General features: G+C 48.1%; 1 protein-coding gene across 1 annotated transcript in view; it reads left to right on the top strand.

The window, feature by feature from the left end:
- The first annotated feature begins 4,263 nt into the window (after positions 1 to 4,263).
- The window catches only part of LOC133342358 (protein transport protein Sec23A-like), a 36,599-nt gene continuing 22,922 nt past the window's right edge, over positions 4,264 to 17,940 (top strand). The window contains exons 1-12 of the mRNA XM_061551469.1: positions 4,264 to 4,410; positions 7,952 to 8,204; positions 8,919 to 8,976; positions 9,429 to 9,515; positions 11,001 to 11,237; positions 11,738 to 11,823; positions 11,959 to 12,103; positions 12,429 to 12,587; positions 13,007 to 13,122; positions 13,843 to 13,966; positions 15,330 to 15,410; positions 15,997 to 16,086. Coding sequence (XP_061407453.1) covers positions 7,984 to 8,204; positions 8,919 to 8,976; positions 9,429 to 9,515; positions 11,001 to 11,237; positions 11,738 to 11,823; positions 11,959 to 12,103; positions 12,429 to 12,587; positions 13,007 to 13,122; positions 13,843 to 13,966; positions 15,330 to 15,410; positions 15,997 to 16,086 — 1,404 coding nt within the window. The 5' untranslated portion in view covers positions 4,264 to 4,410; positions 7,952 to 7,983. The remainder of the gene's footprint in view (positions 4,411 to 7,951; positions 8,205 to 8,918; positions 8,977 to 9,428; positions 9,516 to 11,000; positions 11,238 to 11,737; positions 11,824 to 11,958; positions 12,104 to 12,428; positions 12,588 to 13,006; positions 13,123 to 13,842; positions 13,967 to 15,329; positions 15,411 to 15,996; positions 16,087 to 17,940) is intronic.

Raw genomic sequence — 17,940 nt, 5'->3', positions numbered from 1 at the left:
TCTGATGTTGTAGGACAAAACATTTATTTTAAAAAAGTCTATTTAATTAAGTAGAACGTGTTGTCTATATTAATTTAAAGTTGCGCATTTTGATGTGACGTCACATTTCTCAAACCCCCGCCCCCTCGTCACACATCGTCACAAATGTCTAACCCCCCCCAACCCCCCTAGGTGCGTGACGTCATTTATGGACGGCCCCTAAAGACGACCCTGACGTCCCATATAAAGCCGAATAAGCGGTCGACTTGAGATTGCATTAACACAGTGGGGTCAGACCAGGAGCCAGCCTTGAGGCAAAGTTATGCAAAGCGGCATTCGATGTTCTCAGGGTAAAAAAAAAATAATCGGTGAAACTAATGCAGACGGAGAGAACGTGAGCATTCTTAAGTTTTTGTGTGTAAATTGTTATAATTCAATACTTAGTATTTATTACAGAAACCAACAGAATGTATATAAAGTTAACATTTATATGTTCCTATTATTACTGATCGCACAGCATATGTACTCTTACTGCTCGGTATAAAACCAGTTTATGAGCACTGGAATTAAAATCGAAGACGAAATTCTCAACAGCAACAAAGACAACACCCTCCAAACTAACCGCGCTTATTTCTCAATGAAAAAAAAATAACAACCAAAGGGCTGCCACTTATATAAGTGACGACGGCACGTGGGGTGGGGGGTGCCTATGAGTCACCACGCCTCAATACCACCGGTCCCACGTGGCCGCGTGCGTGCAGGGCGACTTTAATCCACGTGGCAGGTCCAGCCAGTCCTGGTGACGTACACACCCCAAACGCCCTCTGACACACGATTGCATTTCGCAGTTCACTTCGGCGGTGACCGTATTGTCCGGATTGGACGCGACGTCCCGGAAAAGTCGGAATCTATGGGGTGTTTTTTTGGGGGGGGCTGGAGGAATCCGATAAGCTGTGAAGTTCTTTCTAACGGATGTCCAGTAAAAGGGGGCACGGGGTCAGAAAGTTACAACAATACGAAGACACGATGGGAGTACAAAGTATAGGAAAGGTTAGCGAATCATGAATTACCAGGTAAAGTTATTACATTATTTTTCAGAAGCGACCTGGCGACAAATAGCTCAACGAAGTGGCTGACCATCACGTGGAAATGTATAGCAGACAAATAATCTAAACGGCAAGTTGCTTCTTAACGTGGAGGGGAAAACTGGAGGACCCGGAGAAGAACAAATCCACGGGAAGAGAGAGAGAGACACACACAAACTCCAAATATACAGCAGCAGGCGTCGGGATCGGGATCGAACCCACGCCCTCCTGCATACCAGACGCCACCCCAAATTGTACCCGGTGTCAATATCTCGTCTGATACACAACTACCCGGGACATATCGATGCACCCCCCACCCCCTCCTCCCGCAACGTTTGCTTACCAAACTCCCCCCCTCCACCCAGTATACAGAAGGGTGAAATCTCCGTCTTCCTAATCTGCTGAGTGCGGTTCAGAGTCCGGCAAAATCGCACGCGCGTAGGGCCCCCATTCGACAGAGCCAGCGCTCTGCCATCTTACTAAGGGGTGGCAATCGCGACACGAGTGGCGCCACAGGCGACGTGGGGGCCCATTCCGCTCTTAAGGCCACGTTGCTTTAAAATTCTTCGTTTTTTTTATCCCCCCCCCCCGTATGGCTGATGTCAAACTCCGAGCACTTTAGCTCCCCCACCCTCCCTCCACTTTGAGCAAACACGCGTTTGGAGTAGCTGACTACTGCTATGAATTGCCACGTGTTAAGAAGTCACTTGTGGCCAGGTCGCTTCTGAAAACGAGCTACATAGCTCAGTGGGCATTTTAACCCAAAGCCGGAATTATATATTAGTGGGGACCCCCCCACTCCCATTATTCATATATGCTCAAAATGACCCCCCCCCTAATATGTTGCTATAAAAATATAATTGCTATGCTATGTAAAAAAAAACAATTTGCTAAACCTTGGTCACAATATCTAGACTTGTCTTCATATAAATCAATGCATATATGATTGTGGTTATGGTTGTAATTTATTAATCCCTAATCTATGCCATTACATACAATGAAACAAGAAATGGTAAAAAAACAGCAATGTAATCCAATACACTATTCGACATTATTGTAAAAAAAAAGTCGATCCCATGTGTTAGTGAATTTTTTTATATTTTAGGCAGGAAATTTTGATATTTTTCTGGGTTGGGACCCCCAGACACCCTGGAAGATTTGGTCCCCCCCCCCCCCCCCCCAATGTTGACTCCATGGCTACGGCCTTGTTTTTACCTGGTTAGATTTAAATATATATATTTAAATAGATATCTACACCTGCCATGGTTTGTGCAATGGATGCAGTTTAGGATGCACCATGAACTTTCGTGGAAGATCACAAACCCAGAGGGAACCTGCGTTAGGGCTCAAAACACAGAATAAAAACGTCAGATTAATTAATAACCCCTTACTACGCGAGACGGCCGACATGAATCAGTTTCATTTCATTTATTTAGTATAGCCCTGTGAGCCATTCGGCTCTTGACCGTAACAAACAAAAACATGAACAAGAAAACATCTTAAAGTGATTATGTGGCTATGTACAAACAGAAAATCCAGGAAAAAACAGCAAAAATATTCCAGAAAAAGCACCGTACACCAACGCTGTGTGGAAAACCAATCGACACGCATTGGGTTGAGCATCGTGTGGAGCACACATCTCCATCGCGAGAGGTACACGATCTAAACGTCAATAGCTTAACACGGGGTGTGTGGAGCGCTATTCCCTGCTCACGTCCAACACCAGTGACGAGTATCTGAACCGGTCCCGGGCCTCCCCTAGGTCGACTCAGCCTCAAATGAGTATCTGGTGCGGTGTGTAGTAAATATCGCCACTGGGGAGACAAAGGCGGCCGGGCGTGGTTTTGGCCAGCCACCTCCTCGTGTGCCACAGTGCCGGCCTTTATAGGTGCTCGCTAACAGCACTTGCCCCAACAGTCTGTTAAGGCTATACGGGGGATCTTTGTCTTTGTGTGTGTGGCTGGTGTGTGGGTGTAGCTGGCTGGGTGGGTGTGTGAGTGTGTGCCTGGGTGTGTGGCTGGGTGTGTGGGTGGCTAGGTCTGTGAGTGGCTGGCTGGGTGTGTGTGTATGTGGCTGTGTGTGAGTGTGTGTGATAGTGTGTTGTGGCTGTGTGAGTGTGTGGCTGTGTGTGTGAGTGTGTGGCTGTGTGTGAGTGTGTGTGATAGTGTGTTGTGGCTGTGTGAGTGTGTGTGTAAGTGTGTGGCTGGGTGAGTGTGTTAGTGTGCGTCTGTGTGTAAGTATGTGGCTGTGTGTGTAAGTGTGTGGCTGGGTGAGTGTGTTAGTGTGTGTAAGTGTATTAGTATGTGGCTGTGTGTGTAAGTGTGTGGCTGGGTGAGTGTGTTAGTGTGTGTCTGTGTGTAAGTATGTGGCTGTGTGTGTAAGTGTGTGGCTGGGTGAGTGTGTTAGTGTGTGGCTGGGTGTGTAAGTGTGTGGCTGGGTGAGTGTGTTAGTGTGTAAGTCTGTGTGTAAGTATGTGGCTGTGTGTGTAAGTGTGTGGCTGGGTGAGTGTGTTAGTGTGTGGCTGGGTGTGTAAGTGTGTGGCTGGGTGAGTGTGTTAGTGTGTGGCTGGGTGTGTAAGTGTGTGGCTGGGTGAGTGTGTTAGTGTGTGTAAGTGTATTAGTATGTGGCTGTGTGTGTAAGTGTGTGGCTGGGTGAGTGTGTTAGTGTGTGTCTGTGTGTAAGTATGTGGCTGTGTGTGTAAGTGTGTGGCTGGGTGAGTGTGTTAGTGTGTGGCTGTGTGTGTAAGTGTGTGGCTGGGTGAGTGTGTGGCTGTGTGTGTAAGTGTGTGGCTGGGTGAGTGTGTTAGTGTGTGTCTGTGTGTAAGTATGTGGCTGTGTGTGTAAGTGTGTGGCTGGGTGAGTGTGTTAGTGTGTGTCTGTGTGTAAGTATGTGGCTGTGTGTGTAAGTGTGTGGCTGGGTGAGTGTGTTAGTGTGTGGCTGTGTGTGTAAGTGTGTGGCTGGGTGAGTGTGTTAGTGTGTGTCTGTGTGTAAGTATGTGGATGTGTGTGTAAGTGTGTGGCTGGGTGAGTGTGTTAGTGTGTGGCTGGGTGTGTAAGTGTGTGGCTGGGTGAGTGTGTTAGTGTGTAAGTCTGTGTGTAAGTATGTGGCTGTGTGTGTAAGTGTGTTAGTGTGTGTCTGTGTGGCTGTGTATTTGCCCCACGCAAGGTGGCCGGCTAAACCCCAACCCCCGTGACGCTACCCAACTTGGCCCCGCCCATCACCCCCCATCACCCCCCCCCTCTCCCGGCCTCTCCGCTGTAGCGATCTTGTGTGGAGGCCGACCGCCGTCTCGTGATCCAGGAAGACTTCTCTCTCGGCGAACAGCGGACAGTCGTGTCGAGTTAAGGTAAGAGGAGGGGCATCATCATCACCATCATCATCATCGTCGTGTCCGTGTCGTTGATCGTTCGCGTGGCGGTCAGCTACGAACCCGGCGAGCCGAGTTCGATTTCCGCTCAACGCGGCCAACGCCGGTGACGATTGTCCGAACCGGTAACCGGTGGGCCCTCCTCGGCCTCGGACGAGGACATTGATGCGGGGAGACAAAGGCGGCCCCGGGCGTGGTGTTGGCCACCATCGGGTGCTACTGTCGAGGCTATACGGAGCAGGCTAGAGATGGGGGGGGGGGGGGTCTTTGTCTTCGTCGTTAAAGTTAATACTGTGGGGGGCCCCCTCTCAATGGGGGGGGGGGGGGTCCTTTTGAATGGGGGCCCCCCTCTGAATGAACGGCATCGGTTATGAAGAGGCGGTCAGTGGGCAACTACATTCCCAAGTCGCCGACATATCCGGAGTGAATGTACCCCCCCCCCCCCACCCCTATTAGACCCCGTAGTGTCACATCCACTTGTGGTTTGAAGGGTCTGTCGGTCCTGGTTAGAGGTAGGGAGACGTGGAAGGAGTGGGGGGGGGGGGGTGTTTGACCATACTTCACCACGCTGGACTGTGGAGGATGCCGTTTTGAGATATCGCTCACCGCACTCACTGTTAGCCTTGGCTGGGGATTGAACCCTGGCCGGCTGTGGTCACATCCGAGCGATGATTAAACACACCCCACCACCCTCCCTGCCCTTTGGCTTTTGTTCTTAATTGTGCTGCCTTGTTAATACGCCCGCTGAAATAAACGTCGCTCATTACATCCAAGGCTATACATCTTCATCACATCCGTTGCCTTTCGTCTATAAGTAAAAACAGCGACAACAACATTGGGTAGCTGACGTTCTGCCGGGTTAATGCGAGAACTTTGTGTGAGTATTCAACGGGTAAAGTTTGACTCGAGCAGACCCGGTGGCATCTACCCGCATATGCCACGTTTAGCAGCTGTTGCCAACGCGACCGATACGTGTGGGATGTATCCCAGCAGCTGTTTCTGTACTTCTATGCTTCCCCCTGTCAGCCTGTCTTCACCAAACCAGCACTGACCAGCGTGGTGAAGTATGGTCAAAGAACCCCACCATGCCCGCCACGGCGTGGGTTCGGAGCATTCTTTCGTCAAGCAGTGGATTGACAAAAGGGATGTTCGTTTACCGTACAGCTGTTACGAGTAAGCTGGTCAAGAATGTAAATGTAAAATTTAGATTCAAAGCTTTCGTGACTGCAGGGATTCATATTCTTGGCTCTTTCGGTAAAGTCACGTAGAAGGGAACTAATCAAATAATACAAATATAAAACAATACAAATTCTCACGACGTTTCGACTGCAACACAAGCACTCATCATCAGGTGTGAAATCTACAGCAAGAAAATTTTAAAAAGTGCCACGTTTACCAGCTGTGGATTTCACACCTGATGATGATGATTGCTTGTTGTTGCAGTCGAAACGTCGTGAGAATTTTGATTGTTTTATATTTGTATTATTTTATTAGTTCCCTTCTACAGTGACTTTACCGAAAGAACCAAGAATATAATGTAAATGTAGTCCAGCTTTTGAGAATGTAATTTGTAATATTTATCTGCATAGCCTCGGATTCTGTATTGGCCCTAGGAATACGTTGGCATATCTCAGCAGTCAGCCCATTTCTGTGATCGCTTATATGAGATTACAACTCCCAAGTTATATTCCATGTTTGAACCTGTAATAGTGTAATAGGATCAGCGTTTAGTTTGAATATTTGTTTTTTACATTCGTTGAATGAGTAACGTGGCTCATTCAAATGGACACCTCCGATTAGCACGGCTGGCTCGGTACGGCACGAAAGAAGTTCAACGTACATACGTATTTCCTGTCATGAATTAGACCAACAATGATGAATTAGACAGTGCGCAGGTTATAGACGTAATTATTTTGACTGTTAAGAACGTTGAAGTGGGGTTTGGGCAGGGTAACATCATTCGAAGGGACTATGAAGTCTGCTCGTGTGCCAGGTGTTGGGGGGGTTGATTGTTAACATCGCGGGGACCCTGAAAGGTGGCGGCGAATTAGGTGGACGCCTTCATCAAGCAGTGGATGGATCCTGGCTACTGGTGATTAAGATCCTGCCCCTTATGCTGCATGACAGCCTATCAATCATCCCCACCCCCCACCCAGAGTTACTCCCTTTAAGTTGTGACGCAAGTTTCCCCAACTATTGACGTAACGACAAGCGCAACTGCAAACACAAACGCGACAATAATAGCCCAGTTGACGTGAATGAACACGCACCAGTTTGGTACCATCGTTTAGGCCACGATATTTCAAAATAGGAAATTCCTCTACCTGCTTGAGGTGGGTTCTCACAAGAATGATAAATACTCAACAGACAAGCATCTGTTTCGTCACAAAAAACCAACATTTTTTTCCCCTGTGAAATTGTTGACCATTAAACATTTTTCTTATTACAGAAACACACTCTGGACCGCTTTTCTAATGCTGATGAATTGCAGGGTGCTATAGGCAAGAACCAGACCTAAATCATTTTGTGCGGTAGATAAAATTTGTAAAAAAATATAACACCTCGTTGTGGAATATCGGTAATGTACATATTGAAAACTACACTTCATGTTTTAATTTCGTGTTACGTTAACAGATGTGTCATGTTTCTGCACAAAATGAGTGTGAATGATTTAACGTGATATTTTATTAATGTGCAAAGGGATTAATTATTTGACGAAGGTATAATGAGCTTACGTTGTTCAAACACTCGAGCAGATATCCTGCATGCCTTCTGCGGTCAGTCCTCTATAGCAAAGTAGAGTTGAGCTTGGTTACTACAGTTCTTGGCTGGGCAAAGTCCTGGGAGTGCCAGGTGTTGTAGGCTTGGGTTGCGAGGTAGTCAGGAGATGGCAGTACGGCGGTATATTTTGAATGCATCGGTGCGGAGTTTTGAGTGTGTTCCTCTCCTTGTATGCGTCGGTTATTCTCTGAGCTTTCTCCCACATGCCAAACACTCAAGTGTCTTGAGATCCATTTATATGAAGACACTTCATGAAATAAAATATTGCTGTATTGTTAAATAACATTCACAGGTTAAAGACATTGTCTTGACTGTTGTGCAAAGTTAGTGGGTTTGGGCAGAACACAGCACTAGGAAGGGATGATGGGTGTTTAATGAGACTAATGATGGAGTGACGGACAGAAGAAGGAGGGAGGGGCCGTGCTTGAGAGTGTATCCACCACGAAAGGACGTCCACCATCGCAGGTCTGTGAGAGATGGTGATGGCTAAGGAAGGCTTTTATCCAGAAATAGACTATTAATGACTGATTATGATAACGATGATTATCTACAATAGGGATGGGGGGGGATCCTTTCTTGACTAGGGGCCGAATAGAACTTTCTAATGCCTTTGCTGGGCCAAACTTTAACACGCGTATGTATGTACGTATGTTGAACATCCTTCATACTTAGCCAACCGTGCTAATCGGAGGTGCAAACAACACACACACACACACTTCAGTTAGTTCTGTCTCCGCAGAAGCCGGAGGAGACACCCGCCGACGGTCAGCCATGGCCACGTACCAGGAGTTCATCTCCCAGGGCGAGGAGCGCGACGGCGTGCGCTTCAGCTGGAACGTGTGGCCCTCGAGCCGCATCGAGGCCACCAAGCTGGTGGTGCCCCTCGGCGGGCTCTACACGCCGCTCAAGGAGCGGCCCGACCTCCCGCCCGTGCAGTACGAGCCGGTGCTTTGCAGCCGCGCCACGTGCCGTGCCGTCCTCAACCCGCTGTGGTGTGTAGCGCTGGCAGGGCTTCCACACCCACCCGACCCCCCCACGCCCCCCAACCCTCCCACCCAACCCCATGGAGTAATAACAAGCCTGACCTCTGACCCAGCAGCAACCGACTTTGTTTCGGGGGACGTTAATAAGATGGGATTCAGCCAGGCGTTGTCGCCTCGGAGATTGTAGGGGATTGTGCAGACTTGATTTTTAAAGTTATAATCTGGTTGTCTTCCACACCCCTCCCTCCCCAATTGCATTACAATTGTGCTGCCGGTGTGACTTTGTGAGACGGATAAAACCTGTGGGGAAATCTCGCAGAGCAGTGCAGTCGCCCCTTGCGCGTTCAGGAACGGCCCCACGGAAGCAGATTTAGCCGTGTGTGAGACGCATATCCCCCAGGGCTATGAGGTGATTAGGAGAGGATGGTACAATACGCATACAAAATCTGTGCTGATGCTGCACTGGCACTGGTGCACAAAGTTAATAAATATATTAGTTAGGTTGCTGACCAATTAGCGTGAATTGATATAGTTATCCCATCATGTGGTCCCATATCACACTATGTAAGGAATTGCCCCAAACATCGTGATTCTGGACTGTACTAAAATACAATTGTGAGCTTCATCAATGCTTTCCCGGATAAAAAAGGACTTTTACAATTCTGTCTAGTCTTGAGCTGATCATTCGCCGTCATTCGTAAAATCTTTTTTTTTTATTCACAGCCAAGTGGATTACAACGCGAAGCTGTGGGCATGCAACTTTTGCCTTCAAAGAAATCCGGTTGGTAATTTTTGGCGTTTTGCCACAAACGTTTAATTACAGGTTCACATAAATCCACATATGCATTGGATTAATTATACAGAGTCTCCTCAACTTACGAACATTCAACTCACGAACTTTCAGAGATATGAAGAAACCTGTCCGTATGTCCAGCTGCCTGTTCGGACCGAGAGTCGTAAAGTTCAACCGCCGTGCAATAGACGGCGATGGTGGCATCTACGTCTGCAGAACATTAAGAACCAGTGGCATCTACATCTACAGGATATTATACAAATTTTAAAGCCACTCCCCGTGTTTAGTCTACATGCCGCACAACATGTTTGGAATGGACAGGAGTAAAGTTGTACTTACGAACAAATCAACTTACGAACAGACCTCTGGAACCTAACTCATTCGTAAGTAGAGGAGTCCCTGTAAACATGCACCTGTGTGGTTTGTGCACTGTTTGACAGTTTCCACCTACGTACGCTGGGATTTCAGAAGTGAACCAACCTGCAGAGCTCGTACCTCACTTCTCCACCATTGAATACATCGTACAGGTAAGAACGCTTCCCGTAAGCTATGCCAACAGTGTTTTAGTTTATCATCGCCAAATTGACCTCACCTACATCTACGGCAGAGGTCGCAAACGGGTTTTGATTCCTTACGCGTACCCGTACCCGGCCGTACCCTACCCGTACCCGACCGGGTACGGGTAGGGTACGGGTATCGGGTACCTGATTGCGATCTCTGGGATGAAGCCATGTTGCAGGCGCGGGTGAGTTGATTCTAGGAACTTAAATTGTGAGAAGAGACAAGATGTTGGGAAATGAGTGACAAACAGTTACTCACCAGTGACTCACGGTCTACCCGTACCCGTACCCGGCCGCACCAGGGTCGCAAATGGGTACCCGTACCCGGCCGGGTACGGGTAGCCCGGTATCGGGTAGGGTACGGGTATCGGGTACCCGGTTGCGACCTCTGATCTACGGCCCTTTGTCGGTCCGCTGCTGGATGAGAGCTCGCCATGTTGAGCGGTTCCAGGAGGGGTTATTCGACAGTACAGGTGGTCACCGCTTTTACGACCTTGCGACGCGTTCCTGGAAACCCCGTCTTCGTATATCTAGGACCCAGTTTTCCCACAGACAGTACAATCAGTAAAAACATCAGCCATGTTTAACAGGGTTTAATATGTAAAAATCCACAAAAAACATTTCAGAATAACAAAAGTCACACCGGAAACCAGACTGACCCTGTTCAGATGTGTTCGGAGTCATGTCGGAATATGCGTCGTGAATGTATCCATGGTGGCATTAAATATATGTCGTAAATGTGGATCGTCGTAAGCTAGAGACAGCCGTGCACTCCATTGTGGTCAGTGTGAATTGTTTAAGGTGGCCAGCATAGACATGAGAGCTTAGAGGCGCAGTGCAACTTTGGATGAAGCTGCAATTTTTCTGCTGCCAACCATGTAGACCCACTTGCCTATGACAACCCGCTGTAAATTTTATGAAAATATAATGGATTAAATAAATTTCGTGTCCCAATTTGGCACTTCAAAAGGTTGTCAGCAGGTGGCGCTAGCGTGAAGCGCTGCGCTCAAGAGAAGAAATGCCTGTCTTGTCGTGTGTTTGCATGAATGCATGTGTAGCTCTATGTATGTCGAAATTCTTTCACACCGTACCTAGCCAACCACGCTAATCGGAGGTGCGGGGGAAGAATAACAAACTAAACACAAAAAAGCAGTTCTAAAGAAGTGAGTTTTCAATCTGGATTTAAAAGTGCATAGCTCCAGTGGCTTCCTAATATCGGAAAGAAGAGCGTTCCGGAATAACGAAAAAGACCAATCGTGCCGTGAAATCTGTCTATTGCATGCGCGCTCAATCGATTGTCGCATCGAATCACTATAAAAGTTGGCGACGAGTGAGGGGGTGGGGGGGGGGGAACCTTCAATCAGAAGTGAGTTGACGATGGCCCACGACGATGACGACGACAGTAATGACGATAACGATGCGGGTCGCTGTCTGGCCCCTTCTCGCCCACAGCGCGGCACCACCCTGCCGCCCATCTTCCTCTACGTGGTGGACACGTGCCTGGAGGACGACGACCTGCAGGCGCTCAAGGAGTCGCTGCAGATGTCGCTGAGCCTGCTGCCGCCCGCCGCCCTCGTCGGCCTCATCACGTTCGGCCGCATGGTTCAGGTGCACGAGCTGGGCGCCGAGGGCATCGCCAAGAGCTACGTGTTCCGTGGGAGCAAGGACCTGGCGGCCAAGCAGATCCAGGTGCCTCCCGCCCCCCCCCATCCCCGACCAAGATCACAACTGTGTTGTGTCCTCGAAGTAATGTGTGCGGATGTACCACCTTGTCCCCCAGATATGAGTGGGTTTGGGGTGAGTGGGTGGATGGGGAAGGGTTTAAATGCTAAAATGGTGGTAACAATGGTGCAGCTCTGCAATTCCTTACTCATGCCACTGCTGGCAGAAGGGCCCACACTAGAGGATGCTCTGGAGTGTATTTTGGCTTAATTTTCCATGCTGGCCAGACATATTGGAAGAGGTAACAGTTTAACCCACCAATTTCCGACCTGCCAATGGACTGACAGTGTTGTGCTCATTTATGCTGGTTTCAACTGCTGAGCCGGCACATCAAATCAAACCACCGAACTCTGGATTGCAAGACCAGTGCTCGCTCACCATTAAAACACGGCAACATCCCGACTCAACAAGTATGGAAAATATTTATTACAATCCAGTAATGGTTTTTTTTTGTTTGTTGTGAACAGGATATGCTCGGGCTGATGAGACCAGTTGCTTCCCAAGGTGGCCAGGCTCAGCCAGTCCAGCCTCAGCATTCTCCAGTTCACAACCGGTAAAGGCTTCTCCTCGGTGGTGACATCCGACGACAACAACAACAACAGCAGCAACAACAAAAGACGACGCAGTCCAGCCCTTTGACTTGCGACGCACGCTCACAACGCTCGCCTTTCTCCGCCAACGTCTGCAGGTTTCTTCAGCCAGTGCAGAACATCGACATGGCCATGACGGACCTGCTGGGGGAGCTGCAGAGAGACCCGTGGCCCGTGCAGCAGGGCAAGAGGGCCCTGCGATCCACCGGCACTGCCCTCTCCATTGCCGTGGGATTGCTGGAGGTAAAGAAATTCACAGTGTTGCTCGCAGCAATTTGTGTCGGGAGGCTCTCCGACGCGTCTTCAGGAGCCGAGTTCGGTTCGTGAAAAAAAATAAACAAACGGTTCCCAGCACGTGGAGCGAAACATCAGACATTGTGCCGAACAATACGCGGTGCGACCTGAACAATGCCGTCGGCAGAGCTGTACAGCGCAACCGAGAAAATCTACGCAGTTGTCGTTTATGTGTCGGCAGTTGTTTATTTCTCTGTGCTGATTTGCAGTTGTGTTTTGCCTCCCCAACCTACTAACAAACTCCTGTTGTTGGTGACGCCCTTGAACCCGACAGTGCACTTTTCCCAACGCGGGTGCCCGGATCATGCTGTTCACGGGCGGGCCCCCAACACAAGGGCCTGGCATGGTCGTTGGCGAGGAGCTGAAGACGCCCATCCGTTCCTGGCACGATATTGAGAAGGACAATGTCAAACACATGAAGAAAGCAACCAAGGTTGGCATGCTGTCAGTTCACAAATTTGCTCGGGCTCGTTCCAATTTCCTCCACCTCCTCTTGGCGTTTCTTACACCCTAATTGACAAGGCTAGGTTTGTGCCAACCTTGGGTGGAGATGCTTTATTTGTTTTGTTTTTTTTCTCTCTGTTCGAGTGTCACGCAAGAAATTGGTCCTTTGCACAATGAGAACGATTTCTTTGGTGCGTGACACACTTTCTTGGTAGTTGACACTGTCCTTCTCAAGAGGGTTTGTATCCCTGGCTTGGTTTGAGGTTTGTGAGTGGCGCCTCGCATCGCTTTGCACCACTGGAGCGTTGGGATTCCGCATAAGACTGCATCGTTGTAGCGCTCGCGCGTTTTTTGCACAACGCTCTTGTTTGCCTTCCCATCCCATCCCCGACCTCTGTGCACGGTCAGCACTTTGAAGCTTTGGCAAACCGTGCCACGGTCAACGGCCATGCCATTGACATCTACGCCTGTGCGCTGGACCAGACCGGTCTGCTGGAGATGAAGTGCTGCCCCAACCTCACTGGGTACACCACCTGCACCACGCACACGTGTTCCCAGACGCTATCTCCCTCGCCTGGTGTGCAGGAGGTCGTGGGTTCGGTCCCGACCCTGACGCCTGCTGTATATTTGAAGTTTGCGTGTCTCTCTCCCCGTCGTGGTGGATGCACCGTCACCTTATGAGCTCTTCTGGTATTTATAAGCGCTCACTAAGAGCACTTGCCCCGGCAACCGATGCAGCCTACACGGGAGATCTTTGTACTTGAGTGTATTTGGTTTCGTCTAGCTTATGACCACAATGCATTGAATGCAGTGTGTCATTATCTAATCCACGCATAGCCTTATTATCTAAATCAAACCCAACACTCTCTTTTGGAATGCGACCTAATTTGTCCTGTTTAGTGGATCAGATCTTTGTGGCAAGGTGCATAAATACTGACATAATTCGGACTTGAACTCAGTATCTTCTCATCCAACCCTTTATACTGTAGAGGCGATAGCTGTTGGGCATCTACTTTTTACACGTTCAAGTAATTGTCATTAGATTGTTCTATTGGTTGATCATTCCTATCTGATGAAAGTTGTTTCTGATCCGATCGATGAAAGTGTAAAAGTGTCCTTTTTGTCCTTTTTTTTTCTAAGCGCGTAGGCAAATGCGACGACCAAATAAAAAATTGTCTCTGCGTGTGTCCCCTGGCTTGCGGATCGATGCAGTCGGTGTGACGTTGTCGAGTTTTGTTCTCCAGCGGCTACATGGTGATGGGCGATTCCTTCAACACGTCGCTCTTCAAGCAGACCTTCCAGCGAGTGTTTGGCAGGGACTTCCAAGGAAACCTGCGCATGGCTTTTGGAGCTGTCCTCGAAGTCAAGGTGAGCATAGCAGCTTGCAATGTGAAACCCCCACTTGTGTGTTGTTTGCCCGAGTATGCACTTAATAGTACAGGGTGGTCCAGATGTATTGTGACCCCCATTTTTATTCTCTAAAAACCTCATATTTTTGGAAGTAACGTTTATTTAAAACGTAAATGGATATGCAAAGGAAAATAAATAGGGCTCAATTAATTGGAGGTCACAAGGCATTTGGACCAACCTGTATCATAATTAATAACAATTTACATTTGTAAGGCACGTTTCATCCGTATATCCCAATGCGCCACCGTGTATGGAAAGCAGCGAATGAACAGAACCCGCAGGGTTAACGGCCAGAACTAGGGGATAGAGGCCTATTTAAAGAGGTGAGTTTTTGAACAATTCTGATTGTCCTATGAGCAATGGCAAAAGTATTCCAAAGCCTGGAAGCAGCACTGGCAAAAGCCCGATCACCCAAGGATATTCGGCTTGACCTCGGAGCCATTCGAAGAAGGCGATCGGAATATCTCGGCGACCTCGTTGGATCGTGAAAATGGATCGGTTCCCGTAAATATTGCGGGACTAACCCATTGAGTTCCTTGTAGGGTCTATCCAATATTGTTCCACATTTCCAGAAATATTGAGCGATGAAATCGGCGGTTCTGTGGGTGCGTGGTGGATTACTCCAGCACAGCATCGTGAGAGATGCCGATGGCTTGGGGAGGCATTCATTCAGCAGTGGATAGATCGTGGCTGATGGTGATGATGCGAGGTTTGGCAGTTTCATTGCGGCGTTTGTGAACGCAATCCACTTGTGAGTCAATTAAACCTCTTGCATAAATTAATCGCAAGTCGTTTGTTTGACATTTATTTTTATGCTCATGATAGCAGTAATAATAAGTGATGGTGCCTTGTTAATCCACTGCTGGATGGCAGCCTCTCCATTCTGTGTTGGTCATAGAGGTTTCTTTTTTACCATACTTCACCAGTGCGGATCGGGTGAAGGGATGCTCATGGTGCATGCGCCGATCGAATCGTGCGCTTGGGAGCTTAGAAATCCCTTCCAACAATGTGTTTTGCTGCTGACCATCACCTAGCACAGCCCCGCAGCAGCCTATGACAACCCGGAGTGCATGATGGCGACCCACCCAAGCACTGTCCGGGCTCAAGCCTGCTGAGATTCTAGAGATCTGACAATTTTGGTCAGAGGTGAATCTCCATTAGCTTTGCATAACCGATGTAATCTGACATTGGACGCCTTGATTCTGTTAGACCACGATAGATATATTTGGTACCTGTGCACGTACCGCTTCTGGGAGGGGGAGTGTCCATCGTGCCAAGTGTAAATAATCTTTCGTGCTCTTCATTTGTATGGTAATTTCAGACAACGCGAGAGCTTAAGGTGTCTGGAGCCATCGGTCCTTGCGTCTCGCTGAACACCAAGGGGCCCTGCGTGTCTGAGAACGTAAGTCGCCCACGTGACGATAAGCCGCCTTCCCCGTTGCAACCCGGCCGTTCTGGACGATAACCGTATAATTACACGTCGCTTTGATAAATCTGCATTAACTCGATGAATTACTCGCTGTTTATTTGACTTAATTAGGTTCATGTTTTCGCGACAATCGCAGCACGACACTTGTAATTAGCTCAGCTGGCCACAGCAGGGGTGTAATTGCATGGGGCGTTTATTGTTTGAAGGCACTGACAACAGAAAGTGCAATCAAGGGCTTTGTTGAAACAGCTTATTTCTTTCCACTGCTCTCAACACTTGAACGTTTTCAGAATACCACGTTAAAGGCGAGTGCGTTTTTCAGGTTAAATAAACATTTTTAAACGGGCGCGTGCGATTATGATTAAAGTCGCCCGCGCAGGCCGCTTAATGAAAGTGGCGATGCGCTTTGAGAATGCGCCGCGAGTGGTTGTTGCGGCTCTCGGACGTGTGAACGTTCCCGGGATGCGCTTCGCGGTGCTCGCCGCTGACCTCTGCGCGAACACCGATAGACGTGCGCCTCGGCGTTGAATTCTGCCGACAATCATGATCCTCGCCGCAGGAGATGGGCATCGGCGGTACGTGCCAGTGGAAGATCTGCTCGCTGGATTCCAGCACTACCCTGGCCATCTACTTTGACATTGTCAACCAGGTGAGGGCCACCTAAACGCACCTAAACGCACCTTGACACACTATTATATATATGTATGACGCAGTTGCTGAGCACAAGCCCAAAGGCCTGAAACGTCCGTTGGCCAGCAATAAACACAACACAATCAACGTTGTTATCGAAAGAGTTGGCACATTCCTCGGATTTGAGCAAGGTTTATTTATTATGAGAGATTTCTAAATAGAGACAATGGGACGGAATTTCAGAGTCGAGCAGCGCGAGGAATGAAGCAGAACGCAAAGTGTTGCGACCTGCAGTGTGGTTAGGTGGATGGATGGATGGCTGGGTGAGTTGGTGGGTGGGTGAGTGAGTGAGTGAATGTCGTTGTGACCTGCAGTACGGTATCGATGAGACAGAACGGTCAGTCTGGTTGAGCGAGTCCTCAAGATGAGTGGAGGAATCAATGATTGACATTCATGGGACCAGTAACCATGGTAGTAGTAGCAATGGAAGCGTTGAAAAGGATGGCACGTGACCATCGGCGAGAAAGTAAATGGAGTTAATCAGTAAGTGCTTGGACGGCTGCCACGGGAGTGGAGGGTATATGATGAGCAGTTGGGACGGGCTGAGTGTGCACCTTGTGCTGTGCTGCCACTTTGCATACCTGGCCTTGTGTCCTTGGACATGCGTAATGCCAGGCAGGTGTATCTATGTGAACCTGGCCTGAGCCACGCTTGGGTCATGGAGGCATCGGTTCATCAATTCAATTTATTGTCAAGGCTCACGATTCATGTGCCGAATTGTGTGTTAGAATCGGTGTGGTTTAAACAACAAAATCTATGTGCACTGATGTGAAAATGATGTGTTGTTATGATGCTCATGGGGCGATTTCAAATATACAAACGGGATGGAAAATAAGATAAATTTTACAAAGAAGATTGTAAAAACGAGACAATAATCATCAGAATTTCTTGCATTGAATCGGCGTCCAGATTTTATGACAATTCATCAAATCACTGGGGAAATGAATCGCTACATCTCCACATTATCTATATATAATCTACATATACATGTAAAGGTGCATTGAAGCGTGTGCATAAGAGCCGATTATGTTAGATTTATGTTAATTATATGTTAACGATACATTTAGGAAATTAGAACGATCGAGACTCAACGAGCCGTACAAATGAAACGGAGAAGCGAGAAATACACGTGACGTTAAACGGGATAACAACAATAATAATGTATTTCTCAATGAAAACAGTATTCCAAATTATGAGCCTTGGTCGAATCTGGGTTGGGTGAATCTTTAATAGTTATTAAATACAGCTGATATGCAGATTGTCCAACTTGACTTGCACAAACTTTGGTGAAAAGCGGGGGGAAAAGTCAGAACAGCATACACATGTGACGTAAAGAACGCAACACGGTCGGCTCGTGGGGACAACAAGTGATGACACTTTCAGAATGTACGTACGGTACATCGTGTCTGCATTGACCACATATAGACGTGGTGAACAAGCAAACGAAAACGTGCTCTGGTAGAAAATGCATTGTCTTTGGAACTGATTGGTTCACACTAGAGACAGCTTTCTTTAGAGCCTAGTCTCGAACGGTGTTAGACCAGAGAACGACAAAAAGCGAACAGCACAAAGCTTTCAATGTCTTGCCAGTGGCATTGTTTTTGTGCTGAACGCCTTTTGGCGTCTTCTGGTCTCATACTGTTTGAGACTAGGCTCTAAAGAAAGCTGTCTCTGGTGTGGATGACCAATCAGTTTAAAAATCAATGCATACAGTATCAGAGCACATGTTTTGTTTGCATGTTCACCACGGGTATATGTGGCTAATGCAGACATGATTCCTTGCAAAAATGTTTCAGTTTGGTGCTTTAACCTG

This window comes from Lethenteron reissneri, chromosome 14, assembly GCF_015708825.2.
Source record: "Lethenteron reissneri isolate LAM-NWPU_2019-01 chromosome 14, ASM1570882v1, whole genome shotgun sequence".
In the NCBI taxonomy this organism is placed as follows: domain Eukaryota; kingdom Metazoa; phylum Chordata; class Hyperoartia; order Petromyzontiformes; family Petromyzontidae; genus Lethenteron; species Lethenteron reissneri.
This window is presented reverse-complemented; position numbering and strand designations above follow the sequence as displayed.